Below are 25,892 nucleotides of genomic sequence, written 5' to 3'. Positions count from 1 at the left end.
TTGTATTGGCGCAAATTTGAAATATTCTCTTGCATATTAAATGGGCTAAATAAAATTTTATTTAATTGATATATTTAACTTCTATAGTAAATCTGAATTTTTTTCCATTTCCTACGTTATCATAAACACTGGGCTTCGTTCATCTTCAAAACTTACTTTTGAGAGAGAAGTTAAGTGCGTCTATCTCCGAAATACGTATAAGCCCCGACAGAAAATTTTTCTAATTAATTTAAGTGTTCTTCCTGCCTAATGATAAATGAAGCCTAATTCGATATCTTTACATACTTTTAAATATTTATTAAAACCGACTTTAATAACTCTATCATTTTCACTTATTAACAACTTCCTTTCTTACATACAGAAACACATGATGTACACTTGATATACACACATACATGTGGACATTCGATCTTACAACGCATCCACCTTCCTCCTTCCTAAATCTGGCAACAGCTACAGCAGCAAGATACTTCTTCAAGCTGCGTGAGGAAATAAAAAGAGACTTCCATTCTGATGAGGTTATGACGTGGCGATGGATTGAACTGAACTGTGCTGTTCGACGATGTTGTTTGATGATGTAATTCCGTTTCATGATGAATAGAACTTTTTATCTTACTCCCTTTCACTCTGTACATACCATAATCATGTTTATTCTTTCATCATTAAATACCTTTAAAATGCCACTGCCTTCCTCTATTTTAATCCTAACCTCATCCCACATACATACGTCTTGAATGTTCCTTGATTACAGATGAAGGTATAAGCGCACGTACAGTCATAACAAGAGACAGTAGAAAAATGGATTTTTGACATTTATTTTCATGTATCGAATGACTGCGAACATGGGAATATGAGTGTATGTACCCGTAAATCGTATTAGATAAAACTACTTAATTGCGAGTAAATCCCCTTAGCTTAGTAATTAAATGCTAAGCTAAAGGTGTTAGAATCATGTCAATTTCGATAGTCCAAATAAATATTTTTGTTTATATAACGTGAGATTTATTAATTTATAAAATAATGATAGTAACATAAATTTTATATATATATATAAAAGATCATACATTATTATATACACTCAAGAGCCAAAACATTATGACCAGCCCTACATTTTGCGATGAACGTGCCTGGATAACGTGGAAGGCATGTGATCAGGTGGAAGTGGTATTTAACTGCTGCTGGAGAGTCTGAAGAATCATTCTTTCACTTACTTCTGAGTGTGATGGGAAAGGCTGCGGATCTAAGCGACTTTGACAGAGGGCAGATTGTAATGGTTCGAAGGCTCGGAACAAGTATTTCCGAAACTGCACGACTCGTGGGTTATTCGCGATCTGCAGTTGTTAGCATGCATGAAAAGTGGATGAATGACGGTGAAACCAACAGTAGACGATATGGTGTTGGACGTCTATACGCTATCAAAGAAAAAGGTCGTCGGAGACTGTCTCGCATGGTGAAGCAAAACCGGAGCTAGATAGTGGCTCAGCTGACAGCCGAATACAATGCAGGGCCAAGTAGAAAAGTATCGGAGCACACTGTTCAGCGGACACTGTTGGATATGGGGCTACGCAGCAAACCTCCCACTCGTGTGCCTTTGCTGACCAAGCGTCATCGCGAACTGCGCCAGCGCTGGGCCCGGGAACATCGCGACTGGTCCATGGATCAGTGGGAAAGAGTTGCCTGGTCAGATGCATCACGGTTTGTCATTCATCACGCCGATGGCCGTGTCAGGATACGCCGTCTTCCAGGAGAACAGTTGCTCCCTCAACGCACAGTAGGTCATACACAGGCCGGTGGTGGCGGTATTATGCTCTGGGGGACGTTCTCTTGGGCGTCTCTGGGACACGTGGTTGTGGTAGAGTAGACCATGAATGCTACAGGGTATCTGAACATCATTGCGGACCAGTTACACCCTTACATGGCCTCTGTTTATCCAGCTGGAAATGGAATGTTCTAACAGGACAACGCCCCGTGTCACAAGGCTACAATTGTGTTGGAGGAACATGATGCTGATTTCCAGTTAATGTCCTGGCTGCCTAACTCACCGGATCTCAATCCGATAGAACACATTTGGGATGTCATGGGATGCCAGCTCAGAGGTCAAAGATTACCAATTCGCAATATCTCGGATTTGCGTGACCGTTACAACATCTGGTACAATCTGTCTCCGGCCATCTATCAAGGACTTGTGGCATCCATACCAAGGCGTGTTGAAGCTGTGTTGTGCGCCAAAGGTGGCCCAACTCGTTATTGACAGGTGGTCATAATGTTTTGGCTCTTGAGTGTATATATATATATATATATATATAACATCATAAATATCCAAGGTAAAAGATAAAATGATATTAGTGTTTGTCTTCATAAAATGAACAAATGTTGATTCCGAGCAAGTAAAAAATAGTTTTTCAGCATTATGTTTCGTACTTAATATTATTAAGGCTGTTCACAGGCTCTGATAAAATGTAAAACTCTTTATAAGGTAAGCGCAAAAAATATTCCGTATCTATGTACGCAATTAATGGCTTTAGAAATATATTCTTATTAATTACCGTTATATCGCAAATGTTTAATAAAGATTATCAGTTAGGTATATTATGAATCACATGAACTATATATGTTATACGTTACGCAAATCAAAAGTGTCGTTGAAAACTAATGCAAAGATATAAATAACTAAAAAATACACACGTTTCTTTTAGTTAGTTTCAAGGAAAATATATTTTTCAATTAAAAGATAAGTAAATTAATTTATACCTCGTCTTATGCTAAGACATCTGAGTACTGCAAGTTTACCAAGCATGATAAATTAAAGGTTTACTGCCTTGTAGAATGTCTACATTTGTCATGTTTTGTGGATGATAACTGTCATGAAAATGTAATGTAACGGAGTAAAATAGAAAGGCAAACCTATAGACAATTCTAACATCAAAATAGAGCTAAGAAACTACTCACAAGATATGTACTTTTCTTTCAGTAATTTGAAAGAGAAAAAAATAATCTTAGTTTTAAATTCATGAAATAAATACACATGCTCTAGCCTGGCACATCAACAATTTCGAAGTAAAATAAAAAATACCATTATAACTAAGAACGAAGTTCAGTTCGCGCAATCACTGATGCATTCACCAACTGGAGCCCCTCGCAGGCTTAACGTCTGTTTATCGCATCCTGTGTCAATCTAGATCGACATTCGATCCTTAAATGAGTTCGAGTATGAAGTTACACCATCGAAAAGTAGAAGGCTATGTAGCAGGATGTGAATTCACTTTACTGAAAGGAGTCAGGTTTTAGAGTGGATCAGGGCTTGATATTATTAGGAATTTCTGCTGATGAGTCATACCAGAACTTTTCTCCTGAAGAGGAGACTGAAATCATTTATTCAAGCAATTTATTACATCCTTAGTACAAGTGATCAATTCTTTAGTGTGTTTTTAAGTTTTTAATTCTTTTTTTGTTTGTTTTCTCAATCAATCTCAATGTGACCTTGTTAACTCGCATTATTTATATCAAATGCTTAATTTTCGTTACATTTCTTATACAGTTATTAATGCTAAAAAATTAAAATTATATGCATACCTTTTTTTTTTAAATTTCTTGGGTCACAATGAATTCCGCTGTCTTTCAACAGCTTATCATTAATTTTCTCACAATTTTGGGCTAAACATTCTTTTGATCAATACGCAGGTACATTATTTAGAACCTAGATTTAGGTTTGGTTTGGTTTAATTTATTTGACTATGGCAAAGCACTCCAATGCTATTTGCCTAATGGAAGGGATGCCTTCGTGGAGAATTTTTTAAGAGAAATTGGCTCGTATACACGTTACACACGTTACACAAAACCATGAAAACGCCTGTGCAGCTAGCCCGTTCCTGGAATTCGAACCTCCAGAACTACCAGTGTTTAGCGACTTTAGCGCTCGGCTGCTGGTGGACCATTCAGATTTAGGTTTTAAAGAAATGTATTTGTGTAAATGAAAAAGACATACATGTGTCTATGAATGGACATTTACATCTGCTATGAACCTAAATCGCACACCCACATACTCGTATATATGTATATACAAACTCATACATATAATAATAAAGTAATAAAACACCTAGGTTTAAGTTTCAAATTAAACTGTTCAAAGTAAAGTTAATTGAGAAAGGAAAGTTAAATTGTTAAAATTGTTAAATGAGAAATAAATTTAAAAAGGAAAGTTTGTAAGCGTTTCGAAAATATTGACCGTTCTATCCATGACAACAAAAGAGAAAATATAATTTACTCATCTCAAAATGCATATTCTTTTTGTTGTCATATATCAAGAAAAGTATGTGGCGCTTTATTGGCATGGGAATCAGGTGCCATAGCTTTGGGCGCATGTTCGAATCCCGAAAAAATACAAGTATGTTTGTAAGTGCGTAAATAAGATCTTTGCAGCATTGGTATACTTACAAGGTAACCAATAAAGATCTTGCCGTTCGTGATCTTCAGAAACTGACAGGCACATAGCCCATTGTACTCACGTTAAGTCTAAGTCTCGAAATTAGAATACAACACCTTTTGCAATGTTCCTATAGTTGTGCAAAGTCCTTGAGATCAAATTAAAGGGTCTTAAATGCTAAGAAGTCCTTGAGTGCGAGACCAGGAATAGATAATCTTTTATTGGGTATCTGAAGTGGTTTTAAACAGTAAACCATTTAGAACAACGAAAGGGTAATAAAACGCAGGAGACGGGAAAGGAAAAATAAAGGATTCGTAAAAATAGTAAATTAAAATAGTAGTGGCATTAATAGTTGAGTTTCACTAACTACAACTGGGGTGTTGACGGTACGTTTCACTGATGGCGCGACTCTATGTGTGGCAAGTGGTGTTGTTTGCGTTTGTTAAGATTGTTTGCGTATACCACCCAAACGGGATAGTAGTTAGTTACTCTGACTACTATGTACCGAAGGGCCCGGTTTCGAATCACGGCGAAAATAGGACTATTTGTAAGTGTATAGTGTCTTTGCAGCATAGGGGCACGCTAAATATACGGCCAGCCGAAAGTCCTCTCGTGTGGTTTGGCGGTAGGGAAAGAGCGGTGGCCTTGTATATAGAGAGGATATGGTGCCTTTGTACTTCTTGTCATGGTGAATTTCGTGGGCTTTTTCTGATGAGGTCAGACAAGTGAGATTAGTCCCAACAACAACAACAACTAGGTTACGCATTATTTACTGTCCTCTCAACCTTCAAAATCTTAAATTTTCGGTTGTATTTTACGTCCTCTGATTCCTTAGAGTTGAAACGATATCAGAAGAGCAAAAGAATCATTGGTCCATCAGCTTTCTTGAAATCGAGAAGCTTTGGTGACAGACAGTGCAGATCACTAAAATCCCTTGACACTGACCTTGAAGTCACGATCCTCGTAATGTCAAGCGGAGCCGTAACTTAACGAATTATTGCTTCTGCAATGTCAGGGCCTGTCGTCTCAAATCTCGTAACAGCTCGAACACTGCGACGTGGGAGAAATCGCCCACATGCACTTATTATCTTTGTATGGTCTGCTGCGCATCTTTTCGTCACGGACTTGCTCATTACAGTCCGCCAGCGTCCGAGCCATAGATCGGTCCAGGATTTGAATGTCGGCAAAGTACTAATCTTGGGCTGGCTGCATGGCCATTTTTATTGTTATCCTCATGTGTAACGAGTGTACGAGCCAGTTTCCCTTAGAAAGCCCTGAACGAAGGCATCTCTCCTCTTAGGCAAATATCACTCGAATGCTTTGCCATTATAAAATAAATGACTAATCCGCTCATTCTAGAGATTTATGCGTATCTGAGTAATAATCAGTTTAGCATAAAGTTAGGGCAAGAATTCATAACCGTAAGAGTGTAGTTTCTTTGGCTGTACATCCGGTGCGTTTGCCTGTTAGAGAAAACGCACCTGCTCTATTAGAATCTCAAGAAACTAGCTTGGTTGTTTAGCTTTTAGTTTCCGACGTGTATGTTGTAGCCTTGATTTAAATGTACTTTATAAATGAGGAGACTGCTAAGTGTCAGACTATTTCATTGCAAAGTCCAGGTAACTGGTAATTTTGTTTTTCAATATTTAATTTGTTCCTCATAAGTGGTGAGGTAGAATAAACTTAAGTTAACTTCACTGGTTTCCAAAAATTAAGGAAAAATACCCAAAATAGCAATAACTCGTTCAGAAATAAGCCAAACCGTATAAAATTTGAACACATTGTCAAATAAGAATGGTTGAGTAAAGCTACAATATGCAAATTAGTGACGCTATAGTCGAAATATGTCATCTGCGAGGAGCATAAAATTGCATGCTTCAGAGCAAGCCTGCAAATTTTGCAATGATACTGAGAGAAATCTTGGACAGTCAATTTGTAACAATGACCTTCAGCCATCATTTGCCCAAAGAACTGCGATAGAGAGCTATTGGGAGACTAGAGGCAGAATAAAGTCAGATAGATGTAGTCAGATGGCTAAATGTGAGCCCTTTTGTGGTTCATAGATGTGAGCCCTTTTGTGGCAACAATTTCTAACCACAGATTCGGCATCTAGGAGGTTTTGCCAAGGACGACAAACCGCTACGATGAGCGCTGGTAATAGATATTTCGTATGCGCACGAAGAAATAGTAGAATCTCACCTCCGACTCAACTCAGATCCTTCTTTGCTGCAGTCACTGGAAGGTTGGTGTCAATGTCAACTGTGGGTAGAAGGCTTCACGAAGGAGGTCTGTACGCTAGGCGACCAGCCATTTTCGTGCTCCTCGCGTCACGTCACAGAAGGGAACGTTTGAGTTGGGCACATCAGCCTGTCTACCGGACAGCTGTTCAATGAAGGGCTGTTCTGTTTATGGATGAGTCCAGGTTTAGCCTTCAAAGCGACAGTAGGCGTTTTTTGATTTGGACAGAAGCTGGAATCCGTTATCATCCATCAAATATCCACGAAACAGATGCATACGGAAAAGGCAGTGTCTGTGTTTGGGGCGGTATTTCTTTGGATGGACAGAGCTCCATGTCTTTCCACGTGGAACTATGAATGCTCATGCCTATAGAAATGGCATCCTTGATGCTTATGTGCGCCCTTATGCCGGGCAATAGGTGATGATTTCCTGCTACAAGACAACAACGCTAGACTGTACAGGCATGCATCATGGATGATTATCTTCAGCAGCAAACAATTCAGCTCATGCAGTGGCCAGCTTGATCATCGGACTTGAATCTTATCGAACATGTTTGGGTTGCTTTAGGAAGACGTATAGCCACTTTACTTCCTACAAACATAATAGACCGCATAATCGACAGCATCACAGATCGCTGCATGTGCTGTGTTGCTTCTAGGAGAGATCATACTGCATACTGAAGGTCATTTTCCTATACCAAACTGACACATTCAATTTATTCATTTCATACATATGCACCATAGTTCTATAACACCATAGTCATCTGGTAATTTCTTTTCCTGTTATTTTATATCTTACTACGTGTTGTATACTATGGGTTAGTTTCATTCAATTCTACACGTTACATTTTGAAGAATCTTCATTTTTGTGGCTTTTCCTTAATTAACGATAACCAGCGTATTTGTATTTGTGTACTTTCATCATTTACTTAGGCTATCAATAATATCTAGTAAAATAGCGTTTAAGTAATATATGTGGGAGGGAGAGTTAGATTTGAAATCGTTAATAAGTAGAAATATCCACGTACAGCTGTTATAAGATGAGCAAATGGAAAAGATTAATTCTTATGACAAAAGTAATTGTAAATCAAACTCATTCTAAGGCTACTGAAAATGAAATTGACAACTTGTATAATAGTATATACAGGGTGATTCCATATTCATGTTACAAACTTAGAGGGGAGGTACAGAACAAAGATACGAATAATATTCACATAGGAAACCCCAGGTCGCAATCAACTTATTTAGTCAGAAATACAACTTAAAATGCATTTGGAATAAGAAAACTTTAAAATGAGTTTGAGATCACATAACATCTAGAATGAATTGCTTCATACGAAGAACAGCACCCGCAGAACCTTTTATCACTCATTTAAAAAAAGGTCTTGTTTTAAACTACGTCATGAAACACATTTGCATATTAATAATTTTCATAAAAAACACCATTGCCGGTAGAGGGCAGTAGGTGTGCATCTCAAAATAAGGCGCTTGCTGTATTGTCAGTGATGGGAGACTTTACGTATGCCGAAAAGGCAGACATGCATTACATGTACGTCCAAGCAAATAGTAACTCCTGAACTGCGCTACGAATGTATCACACGCAGTCTCAGAGTAGACGAATGCTGGATCATAAAATGTTCCAGCGGTTACATCTACAACTTTGTGAAATAGGTTCTTTCCACGTCTCCAGACTGGATGTTAGTTTCAACGAAGAAAACTATTCAATCCAAGATTCGAAAAAAAGCATCTTGAATATTGTGGCTCATGGATCTGAATCAAGTACAAGATCTGTTGCACAAAACGTAGGTGTGAGTCAGCATACCATTTAGAGTGTGTTAATCGCTTACATCCCTCCCATTTACAGTGAGTGCAAGCTTTGAATCCGCAAGAATATCCTCTGCTCCTGATGCCACATTTGGGGCCCAACCCAAGTAGCATATGACGTAGCAAAGACGTTGCAAATTGGTCCCAAATGCTGCAAAGTGATCGTGGTAACGTCTTTGCTACGTCATGTGCTACTTGGGAGTGGATTGAAATCCTGAACTGCTCCAGTGGCTTTTGCAACAATCTGCATTGCAGTCGGATTTCACAGCTCCTGGGCTATTTACAGATGAGGCGATGTTTACCCGTGTATTTAATGCGCACAATTCTCATGTGTGAGCAACTGAGAATTCAAACGCGACGCGACCACATGCATCTCAACAAAGAATCAGTGCGAATGTGTTGGCGAGTATCGTCCATGACTTTTTAATTGGCCCATACCTACTGCCGCAACGACTCAATCTTATTTTTCTGGACTGCAGCAGCCACCTTATCGTATTTTTATGGAACAGGTGTTACCAGATCTGCTGCAAGATGTTCTAATCTCCATTCGTAACCGAATGTGGCTCCAGCATGAATAAAACGCCTTTCCACTTCAGCACTGATGTTCGCAATTACCTGAATGCTCTATTTGGGACGCAATGGATTGGCTGTGTTGGACCAGTCTCTTGGCCACCCCAATCTCCCGATTTATGAAGCCTTGATTACTTTTTCTAGGGACATCTGAAGAGTCTTGTTTATGCGACTCAATCTGACTCAGCTGAGGATCTCGTTGCTCGAATATCAGTAACTGCTGCATGTGTGCGTGAAATATCTGGTATTTTTGCCAGTGTACGCCAGTCGCTACACCGACACTGTAAAGTATGCATCGCTGCTGGAGGAGGAAATTTTGAACAGTTCTCGTAAATATCTTCAGTTGAAGGGAGACACCCGAATTTATGACTAAATAAACGGATTGCGATCTGGGTTTCCTATGTGAATATTATGAATTAGACGAATGCCGGATCACAAAATGATATGTTCGTATCTTTGTTCTGTACCTCCAAGTTTGTATTATGAATTGAACATCATCCTTCATTAAAACTTCCATAAAATTTCATTTTTTTATAAACGTATCAATTAATGTAAACGTAATTAAGTCATTTATTATGATTTAAAAGTGAAGTTTGGAAGAGCAAAAGAGACTTTGTTTTCTTTAACTTTGTCTTTCATTTTTTACTTATTTACTTTTTTACGGCAATGGGAATGTATAAAGGGTATTGTACTTTCTAACTAAATTTTTGAAGTCAATCATTCTGCATGAATCTTCAAAATGAGATCAGAAAGCAGTAGTGTATCTATACATATTGATGCAAAAGTGAATAACGGAAAAAGAGTAAAATATGCATTACATAGTGAATAACAGGAGAACAAGAAAGGGAACATCTAGAAATAAAATTCGGAAGTAAGTCTATAAGGATTTATCGCCTTATCCTGTGTGCGCATTTATAGTGTAACTGGTAGCATGTCTGGCTGGCAGTCGGAAGATCGACGGTCCGAATATCAGAGAGGGCATAGATAATTTTGAAGTTTCCCGCTACAAAACGAATCTAGTAGTTCTAAAATTTCATAGTGGGAGGGAAAAAAATTAAAGAAAAACGGAAAACAATCTATTAAGACCAGTTATGTAATTTCTGCGCAACAATTAGTACAGAAATCAACAAATGTATATAATGCCTAACTTTCTAAAATGTAGGATTGCTTGGAACTGTGAATAAACAGATCATGCTTTTCGTGATAATGTTTCTTTTGAATATTTTTCATGCCAAATATTAGCATTCTCTGCTTTCTGTGAACTTTTCTTGAAACAATAAAACAAAATAAACTGAAAGAGCGAGCATACGAAATCCGAGAATTCATTCCTTAATCGAAGTTCGTAAGATAATGGTGGGCGCTAATTTCGAGCACCTTAAAATTCTCCATCCGACTAATTACTCTTCAAATGAGAACTCACTCCTCATTTCTAACCCATCCACCCACTCCGCACATATACACTTTTCTTAATGCAATAAAGAAGGCATTATCTCTTCTCTGCAACTACTGAGTTGAAACCACTAGTTGGGGGGGCAAAATCTGGAAACCACCCTCACATGATCATTAGTAGCGATCTCACCAACCGCTGCTGGCTGTGCATTTGACGTCACGCCATAAAGCCTTTCCCATTGGTCGAGACAGGGAAACCTCCGGCGAAGACAAATGTCGGCAATAACGCTACAGTTGACTTAGAACGAATCCTAGTAAGCTCTAATCGCCCTCAGCATCTTATAGAGAACTTAAGAGCGTGTTGTGCTTCAAAAAGACTCGCCTCTTCTTCAGCCTCGCATTTCCATTGACTGAGTTGACAAAGCGATCTCTCTCTCGTCTGTCCCAATTCGATGGAAAAATTTGCGCGCTATTTTTAACAAAATAATTTTACTGCGTCTCGCAGATACTGGACTTAAATTATCATTAAAATTTAAATAAGCATGCAAGCGACGATGTTACCCTTTTCTTACTCTTTGTCGTATCATCCATTTGCAGACGTAACTGGAACGGATTCCGTTACATCTTCCTCCCCATCCGGTACACCAAGTCCGCCGATGATGAATTTTGTCAACAGATGCTATGATACCATGTTTACAAGCCGCTTAGCAAACAATGCGAGAACCACTTTCACCGGCTTAGCGTACCAACAAAAAGGGTATCCGCAACCGGAAAGGAACATTTCTCGTTCATCAGCGAGGATGAAGTCCTTCACCATTGAAGCAATCTTGGGGCTTGATGATAATAGCAGCGATAGAGCAGATGAGTATGGGACTGACTTTGCCTCGGGTGCTTGCCGCGACAGTCAACTATTATCGCCGAAGCCGTACGTTGTTCCGACGGCAACATCGAGATCATCCCTTACTGCTCTCTTTCCATCGCCGACGGAGTCATGCGGAGGAAAAAAGGAAAGAGGTATGTAAATCGTTGCTTTTTTATAATATTTTTACCACTTCTTTACTGCATGTAAGCTGCACTATCATGAATTACTAAAGAATATTGTGCCTTGCCAATGAGTAAAATCCTTAACTTTTCAATTTATTGTATTTTTATACGTTTTTATAAAGCCATGAAAAGATATGTCAGTTTCATGAAATGCAATGTGTTGCTTTTCCTAATGTATCCTAATTACTACTAAAGATAAACATATAAGTCTTCTGAACAATTAATGCAGGTAATTTTTTACCATGGTTCTAAAATGTGTAATACAGTCGCTGCGTTAATGCATTTCAAATATTAATGATTTCCTTTAATCTCAAAACTTAACTGACTATTTTAACTGAACATGATTACAAAAGCTTAAGTGTGAAAAACTTAGCAATACTAAAATTGATTAACTGCTTGTGGAAATTTAACGTTCAAAAATGCCATCCAAAAGTTTCAGTGTTCTGTGAAAAGCTTCTCAAATTTGCATATTTTCTTAAAGTAATTAATTATCAAATATCAATTTTAGTATAACTGAGTTATAGTATTATGCTGCTTATTTTTGAGTGAGAAATTTCTGAAAGATTTTAAAAACAAGAGCTATAATTATTTTACAGCATTTAATGAAAACATTTTAAGAAGTTCATATTAAAAGATAACTTTAATGAATTTGTTGAAACTTAGTGCAGTTGGTTAAATAATTCATTACAAGAAAGAGCGCATTGAAAAGGTTTGTAAATTAATTATTACATCACCTTATTTTTTTTAATTTTGAAAGCAGTGTACGAAGAGCATAAGAACTAAAAATATTTCCCTCTTCTATTTTTTGGTCTGCTTTCGCGCGAATGGATAAACAGATTCAAAGCAACAAAACTAATATTTAATTAACGTATATTATGAAAAAAATATCTGCATATGTAATTTTGATTTAAGGAGGAAAATTTAATCAAAAACATATAAATAAGTACTAATTTTGAAATATACTTTTCAATTGATTAATGTGATAAATTTCCTTAGCTGAAGTGTATATATATAATGCTGTATGATCTTAAATTCATTTAGTGCGAAAAGAAGTTACCACTATAAATTTAGAACCAAGCTTTAGTCGTAACTGATACTGAATCATTACACTTTTAAACTTCATGTATGTTTATCAAACTGTGTACCTGAACAAATACTAAAACAAAATGTAATGAAACTATTTTATGATGACATAGTTTTCCTCTTCCCTGTTTGCTGTTTCAAATTTTTGAAGCTCATTTTCATTCAGAATAAAATTAATGGAAAGGGAAAAAAACTAGAGACAAGAAACTAGTTCTTTGAAAGATTTTATGCTCTCGCAAATAATATAAGCTCATGTTTTATGTTTAACTTGCATTATTCAATAAGAATTAACTCTTATTTCTGCAGCTTAAGAATATTAAATAAATTATTATTCTCGTTGTAGTGTTATTAATTAAATGAATTTTATCTTATTTCAATTATTGTTTTATAAAACAATTTACATGAAAGAAATTATATAACAGCTGTTTCACTAAAAATTATTGAGTTTAAAAAGATATATGTATTTAATAACTATGACTCTCCTCTAAATCTAAATTTTATTAAAAAATTTATTATTTCAAAATTTGTCAAGACTGAACTTGCATTGATAATTGAATTGATTTGCATTGCACAGCTTGCTTTTGGGACGGCACGTTGATAACTAGGATAATTGGTTTAAATGAGCCATGCATAAAAATAAGTCAGCTTTTGCTACTAGCTTTGTATCTTATGCATTACATTGTAAATCCGAAACATTAATTTGTTTTTATAGTTAACCGAGTACTTTTGCAAACTGTTGAAGTTCAGATTATAAAAGATTCACTTCAGTAATATTTATCTCTGTTTTTGGATATTACGTGAAATTTTATATACTTAAGTGAATAATGAATGCTTCCCACTAATAATATTACATAAAATTACAGAATGTTTGAACATCTACAGGATGAAATGGTTATTTTTCAATTAAATTTGTAATACTGTTACAGTTATATCTGAAATTCAACTCCTATATTTGAATATTTGTTATTTTGAACAAACTAAAATATTAGAGAACTCGGGCTAGAAAATTTTATTTGCAAATTTTCAAATTCAAAAGAGGAACTCATAGACTTGGGTAATAAAAAACAGAGTTTGATTCCTAAAATTAACAGTGATGAAACCCTAAGGGAGATCTTCAAGAAAAGTGAAAAATAAATAAATGAAATTATGAATAATTAATAATTAAAATTGAATAAAATTTAAAATAATACAAAATTAATAAAAAAACTGAAATACTTAAATTAAAATACAAGAGCTCATCATATTTGGGGTCTTGTTGGAACCACAATTTCCCTCAAACTATAAGAAGTACTGGAGCCGGGCTTCGGTAGGTTCCGGCTGCATTTAAGCCCTGATAAAAAACAGAAACAGATTTTTTAATGCAAAAGTAATTAAGTATGTTTTTTTTAAAGAAAACATGCCAATAAAAAGCTTTACCATAATCACAGATAAGATGCAACTTTTACTTAATTTGCATAATATTTGAGTAATTTTTTTGTTTAAATTTTTTTCCAAATTAATTATTAATTTTGAATTAGAGCTTTAAACACATTTTTAGTTAATTGCTTAAAATGCAGTACAATGAATTTATTATTGGATTGATTAATTATAAATTTTGTACTGATTTTAATAGCGAAAACACTATTGTAGTTGCCATAAATAAGGCTTATTAATAAAGCAATGTATTAAGTATGTAACATAACAATCATTTAAGTTTTTGTAGCTCTTTTTATATCTTTAATGCTAGACTCTGAATGTCAAAAATCGCATGTTTTTGAGAGGAATAAAGCAGTCCATTTTCATATCTTTAATGTATGATAAAATGCTGGACAAAAGGGCCCAAGGCTTTCTTTCAGGCATCCATAGCTGCACAATTTCTTTATTTTCACAACAGAAAAATAGAGATGTGAGGAGTCATAGGATGATTTGCTGGTTTATTAGAACCCAGAACTCAAGGTCTGGGCTTTGTGAGCCTAGTCGGTAATCAGGCTCTTTCTTGATATGCTTACACTGCCTTCTTTCAGTTGACTGTTTTGTAAATCTTACATGCTGTATAGAAAATCGGAGCAACCCAGACATACTATTGTTCAGAAGTATTCTTATCCTCTACTATATTTCATTATCACTGATATTTTTCTCATGCTCTGAAATGAACAGAAACTTATTTCTAGAACTTTGATTCCGAGAGTTACTGATTTTTTTTACTATGTTCATCTCCATTAATTAGTTCCATCTGTATATTATCGTTCTCAATGAAAAAAGTTCTGACAATATATAAAAATGTAACCGGCATATAAAGCTGTGTCTACAGATTATTACAGGTGAAGAACAAAAACTATGCCTTCCATGTATTATTGATATAATTTTCACATTTATATTTAATTTATACTACTTAAGTTTTTCACCTTCTCTCACATCTTTTCTGAGGCTAGTATGTCCCTTGCTACTCCTTCTGGATTGCTGAGCGTGTAGACGGGCGGTGTGTTTATGCAATTAAAAGTTCTTTTAAAATTCAGTTTAATTTAGAAATTGTTTTTTAAAAGGGTAAATAAAATTTGTTGATATCTGATTCATTCTGTATCTTCTTTTGTTTAGAAGCAGAGTTTGTTTAGAATGACCTGAAATTTATGAAGTATGAAATTTTATTCGAAATTTCATTGCATAATTTCTTGCATGTGGTTATGAATTTCATGAACGGAAAGCCAGGCTAAATATATTTATGTATGCACATAAAAAAGATATAGTTAAAAATGTGATGAAGAAGAATTTTAGAAATGAAGATCACATATTTTATTTTTAGAACGACATGAACAATAAGAATATTAAAGAGCAGCTAAGACATGCTATCTGGATAGCCATGTTATGAATTTAACCTGTTTCAATGTCATTTTTTTAAACTATGTGTTTACTAATTCATTCAATTCTAAAATCAGGGTTCAGTTTAATTACTGAAGTTAAATTAGATTAATTTTTGGGAGTAGAGTGTTTGATTGCTAATAGGAATTGAAGGTATGGTTTTCTGGAGAATTTTTTGAAAAAATTTGACTCGTATACCTGTCCTATGTGTGGGAAATTACGAAAATTCCGTGCATCCAATTTAGTCGTTCGTAATGAAACCTAGGAGAAATCACTGCTCGACAGACTTATTCACGAAGCCACTGATTTTACAGTTACTGGCCTATTTAATCTACTTGAGAGTGAAATAAAACTTTAGTCAGATCTGCACGAATACAAGATTAAAAGCATTTTATTTTACTTGAGACGAAATTTTGCTACTTTTAGATGATATTATTATTTGTAATAATAATTCAAAGAAATTACAATTAATCTTTAGAATTTTATTAAAATATTAATTAAAAATAATCTTCTATTTTTCTTTCATTGGCAGTTAACATTTCAATTTTTTCCCCTTCTATTTATTTAATTTCTTTTTACTTTTTAGAAGATGAAGGTATGTTAAAAATTTCAAAATCAATCGTCTAATTTTTCGTTTATGAATCCTACGTTTTCATTACTGACCTAAGTTTTATTTATTATGTCAATTTCTATAAAATTCTCCCCTTCGGTTGATACTTTATTGCGCTTGCCTTATTTTAGTTATTTTACTAAAACACTTTTCGATTATCATCATTTTCTGTTACAAAAGGAAAAATCAATTTTTGTTCCTCTCTGATTTGTTGCCCTGTGTTACGCAAATACATGCCAACTTTTGTTGGAGCATTCCCTACAAAAGCATTCTTCTAAGGCCGTTAAGAGCCGTAAGTAGCCTAGACTGCTTTATTGCAATAAAAAATGTGACTTACTTAAAAGAGAGTGCTATTTAGATGGACTGCCTCCAGCAAAGCACAAGAGCTTTAGCTGCTTTGAAAACAATGTTTTTCGAGGAGGTCTTTTTAAAGGTAACTAACTGGCTTGTAGGAACCATACCCGTGACGAATTATTTGGTTCAGAGTTCTTATCTGCTTGGCCGTTGTGAACACAGTGTATCATTTAGGAGTTGTTTTAAGAAGTGTAAGAGCGATAAGCGCTAAACATATGTCTCAAAGAGAGTTATATGGATATTAAATTTTTTTATCATCTTAGTAATTTTAGCCACTCTTAGATGCTTCTTAAAAATATTTACTTAAATAAGGTAAAATGATACGTAATAGATTTAAAAATATTTTTAAAGGTTTTCAAATATATTCTTCTCTTTACTCTGATATTAAATAAAGCTTTCAAATCACAGCCACACAATAAAATCACCAATGTCGCTCAGAGAATATAAATTGTCACAAAAACGAAACCCATCATTTCAGATTTCAGAGCATTTAGTAGCGATACGGTAGCTTATAGAGGAGAATAGTGGCTATAGCTTGTCAAAACACTTGACTCCAATATCAAGAGTTTTGACAAATTGCCCTTCTCAAAGGCCTCAGCATACGTCAGCTATGAGGGGTCGTGTTATTATCCGTGTCATCGGTAGGGTTGCTGTAGCACATGAACCTCGTGGAATCAAATTTCATCGCCAATGTGGTAGGTTAAATCGGTTGGCATAAATAAATATCCACAATTCGTTTACTACCTAGGCTAGAGGGCTGTTGTGGTTTCTAAAGGTTGCCTTACCAGTTCTTAGTGCTCTTTTGTGTTGTTAGTAGGTTGTAAAGCTTTAAATTCCCATGTTGGCATTAAAAATAAGCGATATAAAATATGTCTAAATATTGTGCCCGTATAGGATTTAAACCGATAAAATATTCCTCAGGTTTCTACTAAATAATTACATTTCTTTTAACTGAAAACTTAAAAGTCATTCTGACAGTTTCATTTCTTTTTCAGTGGAAGCTAATGTTAAATCGTGAACATATTTTGATAAATTCACTATCGCCTAAAGAAAGTTAAATATTTTCTTTTATTTCAGTTTTCATGTTTTTTCTCGGGTCTGATATCACACTAACTGGTACAAGCTTCGGCCTAAAAATATTTTCGAATTTAAATCTCTGCCATTGATACCTGTGTCTGCTTTGCATAAAAGTGAAAAATCATTCAAAGCACCACCAATAAATTATGTCGGAGAAAGGAAACTTATTCTTCACAAGATATTTCAGTACACAGGAATTTGAGCGATTCACAAATCAATAAGCTTTCTAAGGAAGTTCGAATGATAAAACCATTTTTATTTCATCCCTGATTCATTACCTAGCACCTGAAATGGATTAGCCTATTTGTTTGGAATTCTGAGGTTTATTCCCCCCACCCCCCGTTTTCCATAGATATTCCTCCAATCTCTTTGAAAACATACGCATGGTGCGCATTTAAGAAAATCTCTCAAAATGATTTAAGAATGAATGATTATACTCGTATTATTATTCGAAAGAAAAAAAATAAGAATATGGTTTTAATTGTTTAAAATCTCAACCTTTTTTTTTTTTTTTCGTGGTATGCTCTTGTAGGAATTAATGTATTAAAATGTGTTAAATGCGTACGAAGGTGTTACAAATGTTTGAACCGTTGCGCATTGATTGAGTTATTGATACAGATACTGAAATTGTTTTAATTACCTGAAATAGGCTGTACATAGTTTTTTAATTTTTTAATTTTTTTCGATGACAAAATTATTAGTGTATTCAAAATTCTTATTTTACCGAAATGTGAATACAAAAGTCTGTGTATCTCGTTTTGCTAGCAATCAAATATTTTTACTTCCTTTCCTCAAAACTTTTTCCTCAGTTTTAACTTAAAATTTAATGTTTAAATTTAAATATTCTTTCTTTCTCGTTTCTCCCTTATTACACAGTCAACGACTGTCGCCAAAGAAGCAATAAGGCGCCTGTTCAAGTCTGAACTAAAGAGCACTTGGTAGAATGACTACTGTTAACGCCCCTTCAGGGTCGTGTATTTGGGGATCGAACAAACTGGGGGGTTTTTCGCACGTGGCCTCAAGCCTTTTGTTAGCTCACCGAAAAAAAAAAAAAAAAAAAAAAAAAAGGACAACCTAGTTGGTGAAAACTATGAGCAGGGAAGAATGCGCCTAAATCGCATGATACGCTTAAATAGGAATCGTTAGAAGGTTCGGACGAATTCGGAGGAATCGTTATAGGTTCGGACGAAATGACAGTGAAAGGGGATGCTGAAAGGATTACGTGTCGCCTGCCCACAAATTCCGAGTTCAATGATTTTCAGGGGTTATGCAGTAATCAATTAACTATGTTCTAAATACTGCTGTAAATGTGCACATATAATACCCTCAATTATTACAGTTCTGTTTAATTTGCAGTAATACTCACATCCTTAATCCCCCCTTTATAATCGTTTAAATTAATATACTTTCCCCGCATACAGCACAAAATTTTTAAGAATACATTTTACGCATCTCAGTTAAATTCTCCAAGGAAACATGCTTGCATCCAAATCGAAAAGCTGACGCATTTCTCACAAGAAATATTTATTGCTAGATGGATGATAATAATTTGCTTAATTTAGGGGCTCTTCCACCCAAAACCTCATCTTCTTATCTTTCGATAACATGCAACAGCAACTTTGATAATTAATTTGCTTTCCAAAATTTTAAGCTGCTGGACTGAACAAATATAGGTTTTAACAGTATGTTATGTACATTGCGGGTATGTACAGTATTATGTACATTGTAGGGGGGAAAAAATGGCACAGTTCTATCTCTCCCGTTTTACTGGGTCGATTGATGAAATTCAAATTGCGTTTTTCCCGTCTCAAAAGCGCGACTTAGAATATATATTAGATTTATATATAGCACTGTTCTAATATAGGTATTTTGATACAAAATCAGATTTTTTCTGAAATGACATGCCATTGTTTTTTCCATATTTCGATTCTACGACTCAAATTATGCATAGATATTAAATTTTGCAAAATTTGTGGAGAAATTTAAAAATTTATCTTATCGCAATTCTTTTAGTTTGCGCCAACTTGGAGAACTTCTCAATTTATAGCAACCTTATTTTCCTTTCCTTTTTTCATTGTAAACGAGCGGAAAAAGTCATCGTTCATTATTTCACATAATTCTAACAAAGTTCGTGAGCACATTCGGCGTTATTATCGCTTATAACAAATATGCCAAATTTCAAAATGCGCCACTATGAAAATTCACGTATATCATAGGAAATTTGAATAACAAACTCTAATTTTTTGCGGGTATACTTACAAATGCATCTAGTTTAAGATGATGGTAAAATTTTACAGGTTATGATTCAAAATTTTTTTCGAAAAATTTATAAAAATTATTTAAAAATAAATTATAAAAATGGAGGAATTTTATTTGGAATAAACCTAAATTTAGAATTCTGGAAGAAGGAATCAAGTAAGTTTAATAAAAAAAGAGAGATATTAATAAATATATATCAAATTCAATTAACACTAAGGAGCTAAATTTTGAGGGCTAATTTTTTAAAACCTACTTGTGCGATTTTTACAAAACTTGACACTTTGGCATAATTTGAGTCGTAGAATTGAAATATGAAAAAAAATGATATATCATTTCAGAAAATGTCCAATTTTGTGTCAAAATACCTATATTAGAACAATGCTGTATATAAATCTAATACATATCCTAAGTTCGCTTCCGAGAATGAAAAGCGCAACTTGAATTTCGTCAGTCGGCTCAGTAGAACGGGAGCTATGGAGCTGTCCAATTCCTCCCCCCCCCGCAGTGTACATTCTAACATGTAGAGAATGATTAATACTTCAAGGAGTGACGTACCTATATAGAAATGTACTTATAATAAACTAATGTTTGTAAGTATGCATATTTAAATAGAATTGCATACACAATTATCATAAATTTAATTGAAACAATGATAAGTGAGAAATCTAAGGCCTTAGGTTAGATGTATAATAATTGACTATTTTAAACTGTGCTTACACCGTTTGTCAAAATTTCTTTAAATTCTAATCAGCCAATTCAGAGTAATCATGAACGCAAGCGGGAAAATCCTATTTTTGTAAGATATTAATTAGAAAATGAAATTGCCTAGAAATCCTGTAAGCGCATTACTTTCTTAAAATTAATAAATGTATAGATATATATGCTAAAATATATAGATACATATACTCATAAAGTCTAGTTCTCTTTGGGAGCGTATATTGAAGAACTATTTTCTAAACTTGTGAAACAAAACAAAGTCAGAAGAAGGCTTTATAAGACATATATAACATAAACATAAAATTAATACATAAAATTAACAATTACCCAACTTGGGTTTACACAAGCCAAGCACTTCTGGCTCAACAGAAATACGTAACGCTGAACAAGTTCAAATGTTGTAGGTTAGCCTAACGGCTCACAAAATAATTTAACGGGCAAGAAAGGCTCTGGTTTCTAGAAAACCGACGAGACAAAGCCGAATGCTTAGAAGCACTCAGCGCCACAGAATCAAATTGCTAATAACCACGGCACAATGTGGCCTGGAATAGACAGATAATGCTCTAAAACTAAATTTCGAAACTCTTGCTTAAATAACACTTCTTTCTACCTTAATCTGAATAAACACTCGTTATCTCATTTACATCTCAATCTTTTTGTGTATATATATATATACATATATATATATATATAGAGAGAGAGAGAGAGTCGCACACTGAGATTAAGTTACCAACTTTCTTCCCCTATGATATAACTTAAGTAATACTTTTTTTAAATACCTTGGTATTATCATGAATTTGCATGAACAAATTACGGTTTAATATTTGCTTTAGCTCTAACCCACTTTTTTTTTCATTATTTATAGAAAACAAGTCGAGATTATACCATTCAGCAGCGAATACTACAGCAGATGCCGAAAGCAGATTCATCTTGCCGTCCAGTACGAACAATGTGCCATCCAGTCCTCCGGAAAAATCTACGAACTTAGGCTGTACGAACAGCCAGAAGCCCATTTCTCACAGTGGCAAAATGAAACGAATTAGAACGATTTTCAGTCCCGAACAACTAGAACGACTTGAATCGGAATTTGAACGTCAGCAATACATGGTAGGGCCAGAAAGACTGTACTTGGCATCAACATTGAACCTCACAGAAGCCCAAGTAAAAGTGTGGTTCCAAAATCGACGAATAAAGCACAGAAAACAACATATAGAAATGCAACAAGCCAGACTGGCTCAGCTCAGAGAAGCTGAGAAAGCTGAGAGTGATGGAGAACAAGATCAAGCTAATTTAATTAAAGACGTTTCTCCAGGCAGCTGGAATAACGTTATGGATGATAGGCATTGTTAAAATTTAAATAATACAACTACCACAATAGGCTAGAAATTTTGAATCACTACTGATTTGAAACTAGCTTTAGAAATCTTTTCTTAAAAGTCGCATTCGAGAACGATAAAGACAAATATCCGAATTATTCTCTCAGGGTACTCAAGGATATAAATGTGTTAAAGAAAACAAAGTTACTTAAATTACCAAAAGAATGTATCCCTTTTTTAGTTGGCCAAATTAAAGTGCAATTTCTACCAAATATATGTTCCGCTCCATAAACACTGTTAATTGTGATGACTTAGCGTATATTATCACTTATAAATAGTGTTAAAACCTGAATTAAATAAGTCCAGTATAGGTCACAGATCGCGATTACTTACTTTTTATTTGCAATACTAATTACGAGTGGTTATAGAATGGTGTGATTTTTTTTATCCTAATTAAAAAAAATACCACGAGAAAAAGATGGCTATGTTTGGCAATTAGAGGAAATGCTGTGGCAAGTCAATGAAAAGAGTACCTAATTCAGGATAGCATATATTGATAAAAAACTCTATTAAGACTGACATAACAGTATCATACTAAATTGCGCTTTCCTTGATAGGTAAGGGTAAAATTATAAATTCAAGAAGAGGAGAAGGACCATTTATTTCTTCACCAAACATTTTACACTTAATTTGGAACAGGCATAGGTAACCATACCTCTTAATGAAGTTTCGAAGGGCAGGATGGGGAAAAGCTAATTATGCTATGGAGAAATCTTGATCTAGAGAAACAGAAGTAAACACAATTATTTTTATAGCTTTATCAAACAGAAGCTAAATTATTATTAGCTATATTAATAAAAATTTCAATATTATGCTTAGTCAAAAAGAATTCATCATGTATAAAAAATCAAACATTGTTCCAAAGAATATTTTTTAAAATTCGAAAAGAGATCATTTGAATTACACACCTTTGAGAAACGAACATGTGCAGTGTATAGTACTTTGATAAAAAAAAGAGTTTTGGAAACGTGAGGAAATAATTCTATTATCAAGCATATAAACTAATGTGAAAAATCCTTCAGATATTGTACTATTAATTTACCACTTTCCGAATTATCAATTATTATAAGAGTTGACAAATATTAAACTATTCATGTATTGTTAGTTCATTAGATGGATTAATGAAGCATAAATGATAAATTAAAGAATATTTTAAATTTAATGTCAATTTGTATGTACTATTAAATGAACATGAGAATTATTCAATTAAAATAATGCGCCAAAAATGTTTCTTGCACATATTTGTACAGAGCTAAAGGAAATCGAAGTTTGAAAATGTTTAATGCTTATATTTCTTTACAGGTAGACTTGTAAATATTTTGACTTAAGTTTCAAAGTTTGCCAATTAACGATGGTTCAGGTGAATAAAAATTATTCTTTGCTGTATATATATTGATTGTAATATTTTGTTTCAATTTAAATAATGAAATAATATTAAATGATAAAAATATTTTCATTTAATATTATGTCTTTACTCCAAAAGAAAGACCAGCATACTGGTGCAACACGCACATTACCGATTATAAAGTGTTTATATTACATATGATAGTTGAGTTTGAACCTGACATTAACATTTCAGAGCTCTGCACGAAATGCAGAGGTCTTTTGTTAATAGCGTACATCGTTTCTTGTGCAAAGGAAAAAAAAAAAAAAGAAAAGAAAAATCTGAAATGTTTCAGATTTTAAATTACGTCAAAAAGGGGAGTTTTTTTAACATTTTATGTGTTACCTTTATTTATAAAATATCATGTTCTTCGCACTTAAACTATAAAATTCAGTTCAACAGCAATATCGCATAATAATTTTAAAATGTGCATATCTTTAGAATTTCCGATACACAGCCTCGCGCGCTGGAGATAAAAATGTTTTTTCTGTACAACGTTGGCATTGCTCGCTTTGAAATCCTTGAGTTTGTTAATTAAAAGCTCGTTAAAGTTTTACAAAATATGAAATCGATAATAAAACAAATTCCAAATTTCAAGTTGGGCAGATGCCCTGGAAACGTTCAATATTCAAAATTTGATGATTCTAGGTACCGTTGTTTTATCACAATGCGAGAAACATACATTTAGGCAGATTCCTTATTATTTAATTTCTTTAAATATAATACCGGGCGATAATATTTGGTGGCAACAATTTGAAAAGTTAAACAACGCTTTTAGTGAATCGACGCAAAATGGCAATACGAAATTAATAGTTCTGAGCAAATTGCTTCAAGATAGAAAGAAAAGAAAATGCAAGCATACTTCTGTCACTTAAATATAATGCAAGGGTAAGTGACACCTGGAGCATGAGTTAATGCTATAAATGAGTAAATTACATTAATTTTATGTTAAAATTGTTTAATAAAAAATTGGTGGCAACACTTTGAAAAAGGAAACGGGCATTCAGAGTGATTCGACGCAAAATCGCGAAACGAAACCAATAGTCAGTCAGGGACAATTTCCCTTTGGACTAAAAAAAGAATAGAAATGGTTTTGTTCGTTATAATCTAGTCTCGTGTATAAAGGAATATTTAATATGCTACATTTATTCTGTTGCAAAATTCTTCGGAGATATATGATATTGTATCAGCTGTAAAATAAATGTCAATTTATTTAATTCTCGATATTTGTCTTATTTTGTTTTTATGGAACTTGCTTTTCACCATTACAAAAACACAATTTATATTTAAATAATAATTTTACAACTCCAGAGAAGAATGACGAGTCAGAGCTTTTAACCGTTAGGCCAACTTTTATTGTCAGAAAGCATTTTGCTATTTTAAAAATTTAAAAATCGAAAAGTTGTCAGCTGCACTAAGAGGTGATAAAATTGAAACTTGTAATGTTCAGTGGTAACTGGATATAAAAGCAAATAGTTTCTATAGCTTGATTCATTAAGATTATAATATATCTTCATATTTATGGAAAGACCTCGTTTCGAAAGCATATCCTCAAAACAGGATAGCCTTATGAGTGCACCAATTGCATGGGACTGAGAAACAATAACGAAATTTACCATCCCACTTGCTAGTAGGCAAACTATTGTCCTTCAAGAAAAATTCTTCACGTATTTACCAACTACTTTCAGTAGCTCCTTTTTTTCCCAATACCTATTTCCATATGTTTTATTTTATTTTTTACTATCAGTTATATTTTCTGTTTATTTATTCAGAAAAATGAATTACAATTATGACAACTTATTGTTAGAATTGAGAGTGTTGGGTTATTGTAACCACTACAGCTTACCTCTGTGGATTCTATTTATTAGATACCATTGATTTCTTTCCCGAGTTATCTAGATGGAATTGATATTTCTAGGTTCATGCAGACAAAAACTTAATAACATTTAACTTACAATTTCGCTAGAGAATTGATATAAAAATACAGATTAAGTCCACTTGACTATGCTAAAATTCAGAAGTTAGTTTTACTCTAGAAGAAACCACAATTCTCATTTTAATGTGCTAAGCTTACAATTGTAGACTTTCGTGTTGGATAGGAATAAAATCAGCTACCTTTGCTACGACTCAAACATCAATAATCACCAGCTACTACTTTCTCGTGGCTCCAGCTTCCATCTTATCCCACCACACCTAGGCACAGATTCGCTGACGTTCTCCAGGCAGGTTCAAACATCAGACTTTAGACTTTCCAGTTCCAGTTAACCTACTTATACTCCTACGCTCGTCTCATAAAATGTACATAACCATCTAGAGATAACGAGCTGCGTGACTAAGTGACAGAAAAGCTGCAAATTAAACAACCAATTTATTAGTTAAAAATAAATTAAATAATCACACAATAATTAACGAGTTTACAAAGGGGAAGCATATTTTGTACACTCTAATAACGAAATCATTCCCCAGTTCTGTACGCTGAGTAATTTCTTAATCACCTCTTCATTCTTACGCCTTAGTGCCTATTGAGCTCCTTTCCAAAACAGCCTTAAGCGTTTTATACTGAAAATGAGCCTTAGAGGGAAGACTTCAGTAATTTTTCCAACTGAGCTCAATCGGGATATATCCCTTTATTTATAACAGCGTTTAAGTTTTTACAGTTCCTTCTATAAATAAAAAATGTAATGTCAGTGTTTTTGAAGAAATAAAGAAG

At 34.2% G+C, this 25,892-nt stretch overlaps 1 protein-coding gene across 1 annotated transcript; it reads left to right on the top strand.

Annotated features, from left to right (window-relative positions):
• Positions 1-10,783: 10,783 nt before the first annotated feature.
• On the top strand, positions 10,784-24,406 carry LOC118189360 (uncharacterized). Its single transcript, XM_035359944.2, has 2 exons — positions 10,784-11,457; positions 21,288-24,406. Exons 1-2 carry the CDS (start codon positions 10,986-10,988, stop codon positions 21,770-21,772), a joined length of 957 nt encoding a protein of 318 aa, XP_035215835.1. The 5' UTR covers positions 10,784-10,985; the 3' UTR covers positions 21,773-24,406.
• The last annotated feature ends 1,486 nt before the right edge of the window (positions 24,407-25,892 follow it).

Source organism: Stegodyphus dumicola, chromosome X1 (genome assembly GCF_044657685.1).
Source record: "Stegodyphus dumicola isolate Sdum_Otavi_A_Nest chromosome X1, ASM4465768v1".
NCBI classification, from domain to species: domain Eukaryota; kingdom Metazoa; phylum Arthropoda; class Arachnida; order Araneae; family Eresidae; genus Stegodyphus; species Stegodyphus dumicola.
Note: the sequence above shows the minus strand (reverse complement) of the source record. Positions and strands in the feature narration are given on the sequence as shown.

Coding starts and splice junctions, on each gene's coding strand:
- LOC118189360 (XM_035359944.2), top strand. CDS start 10,986: ATGCAAGCGACGATGTTACCCTTTTCTTACTCTTTGTCGTATCATCCA. Junction 11,458..21,287: donor CGGAGGAAAAAAGGAAAGAG/GTATGTAAATCG, acceptor CATTATTTATAG/AAAACAAGTCGAGATTATAC.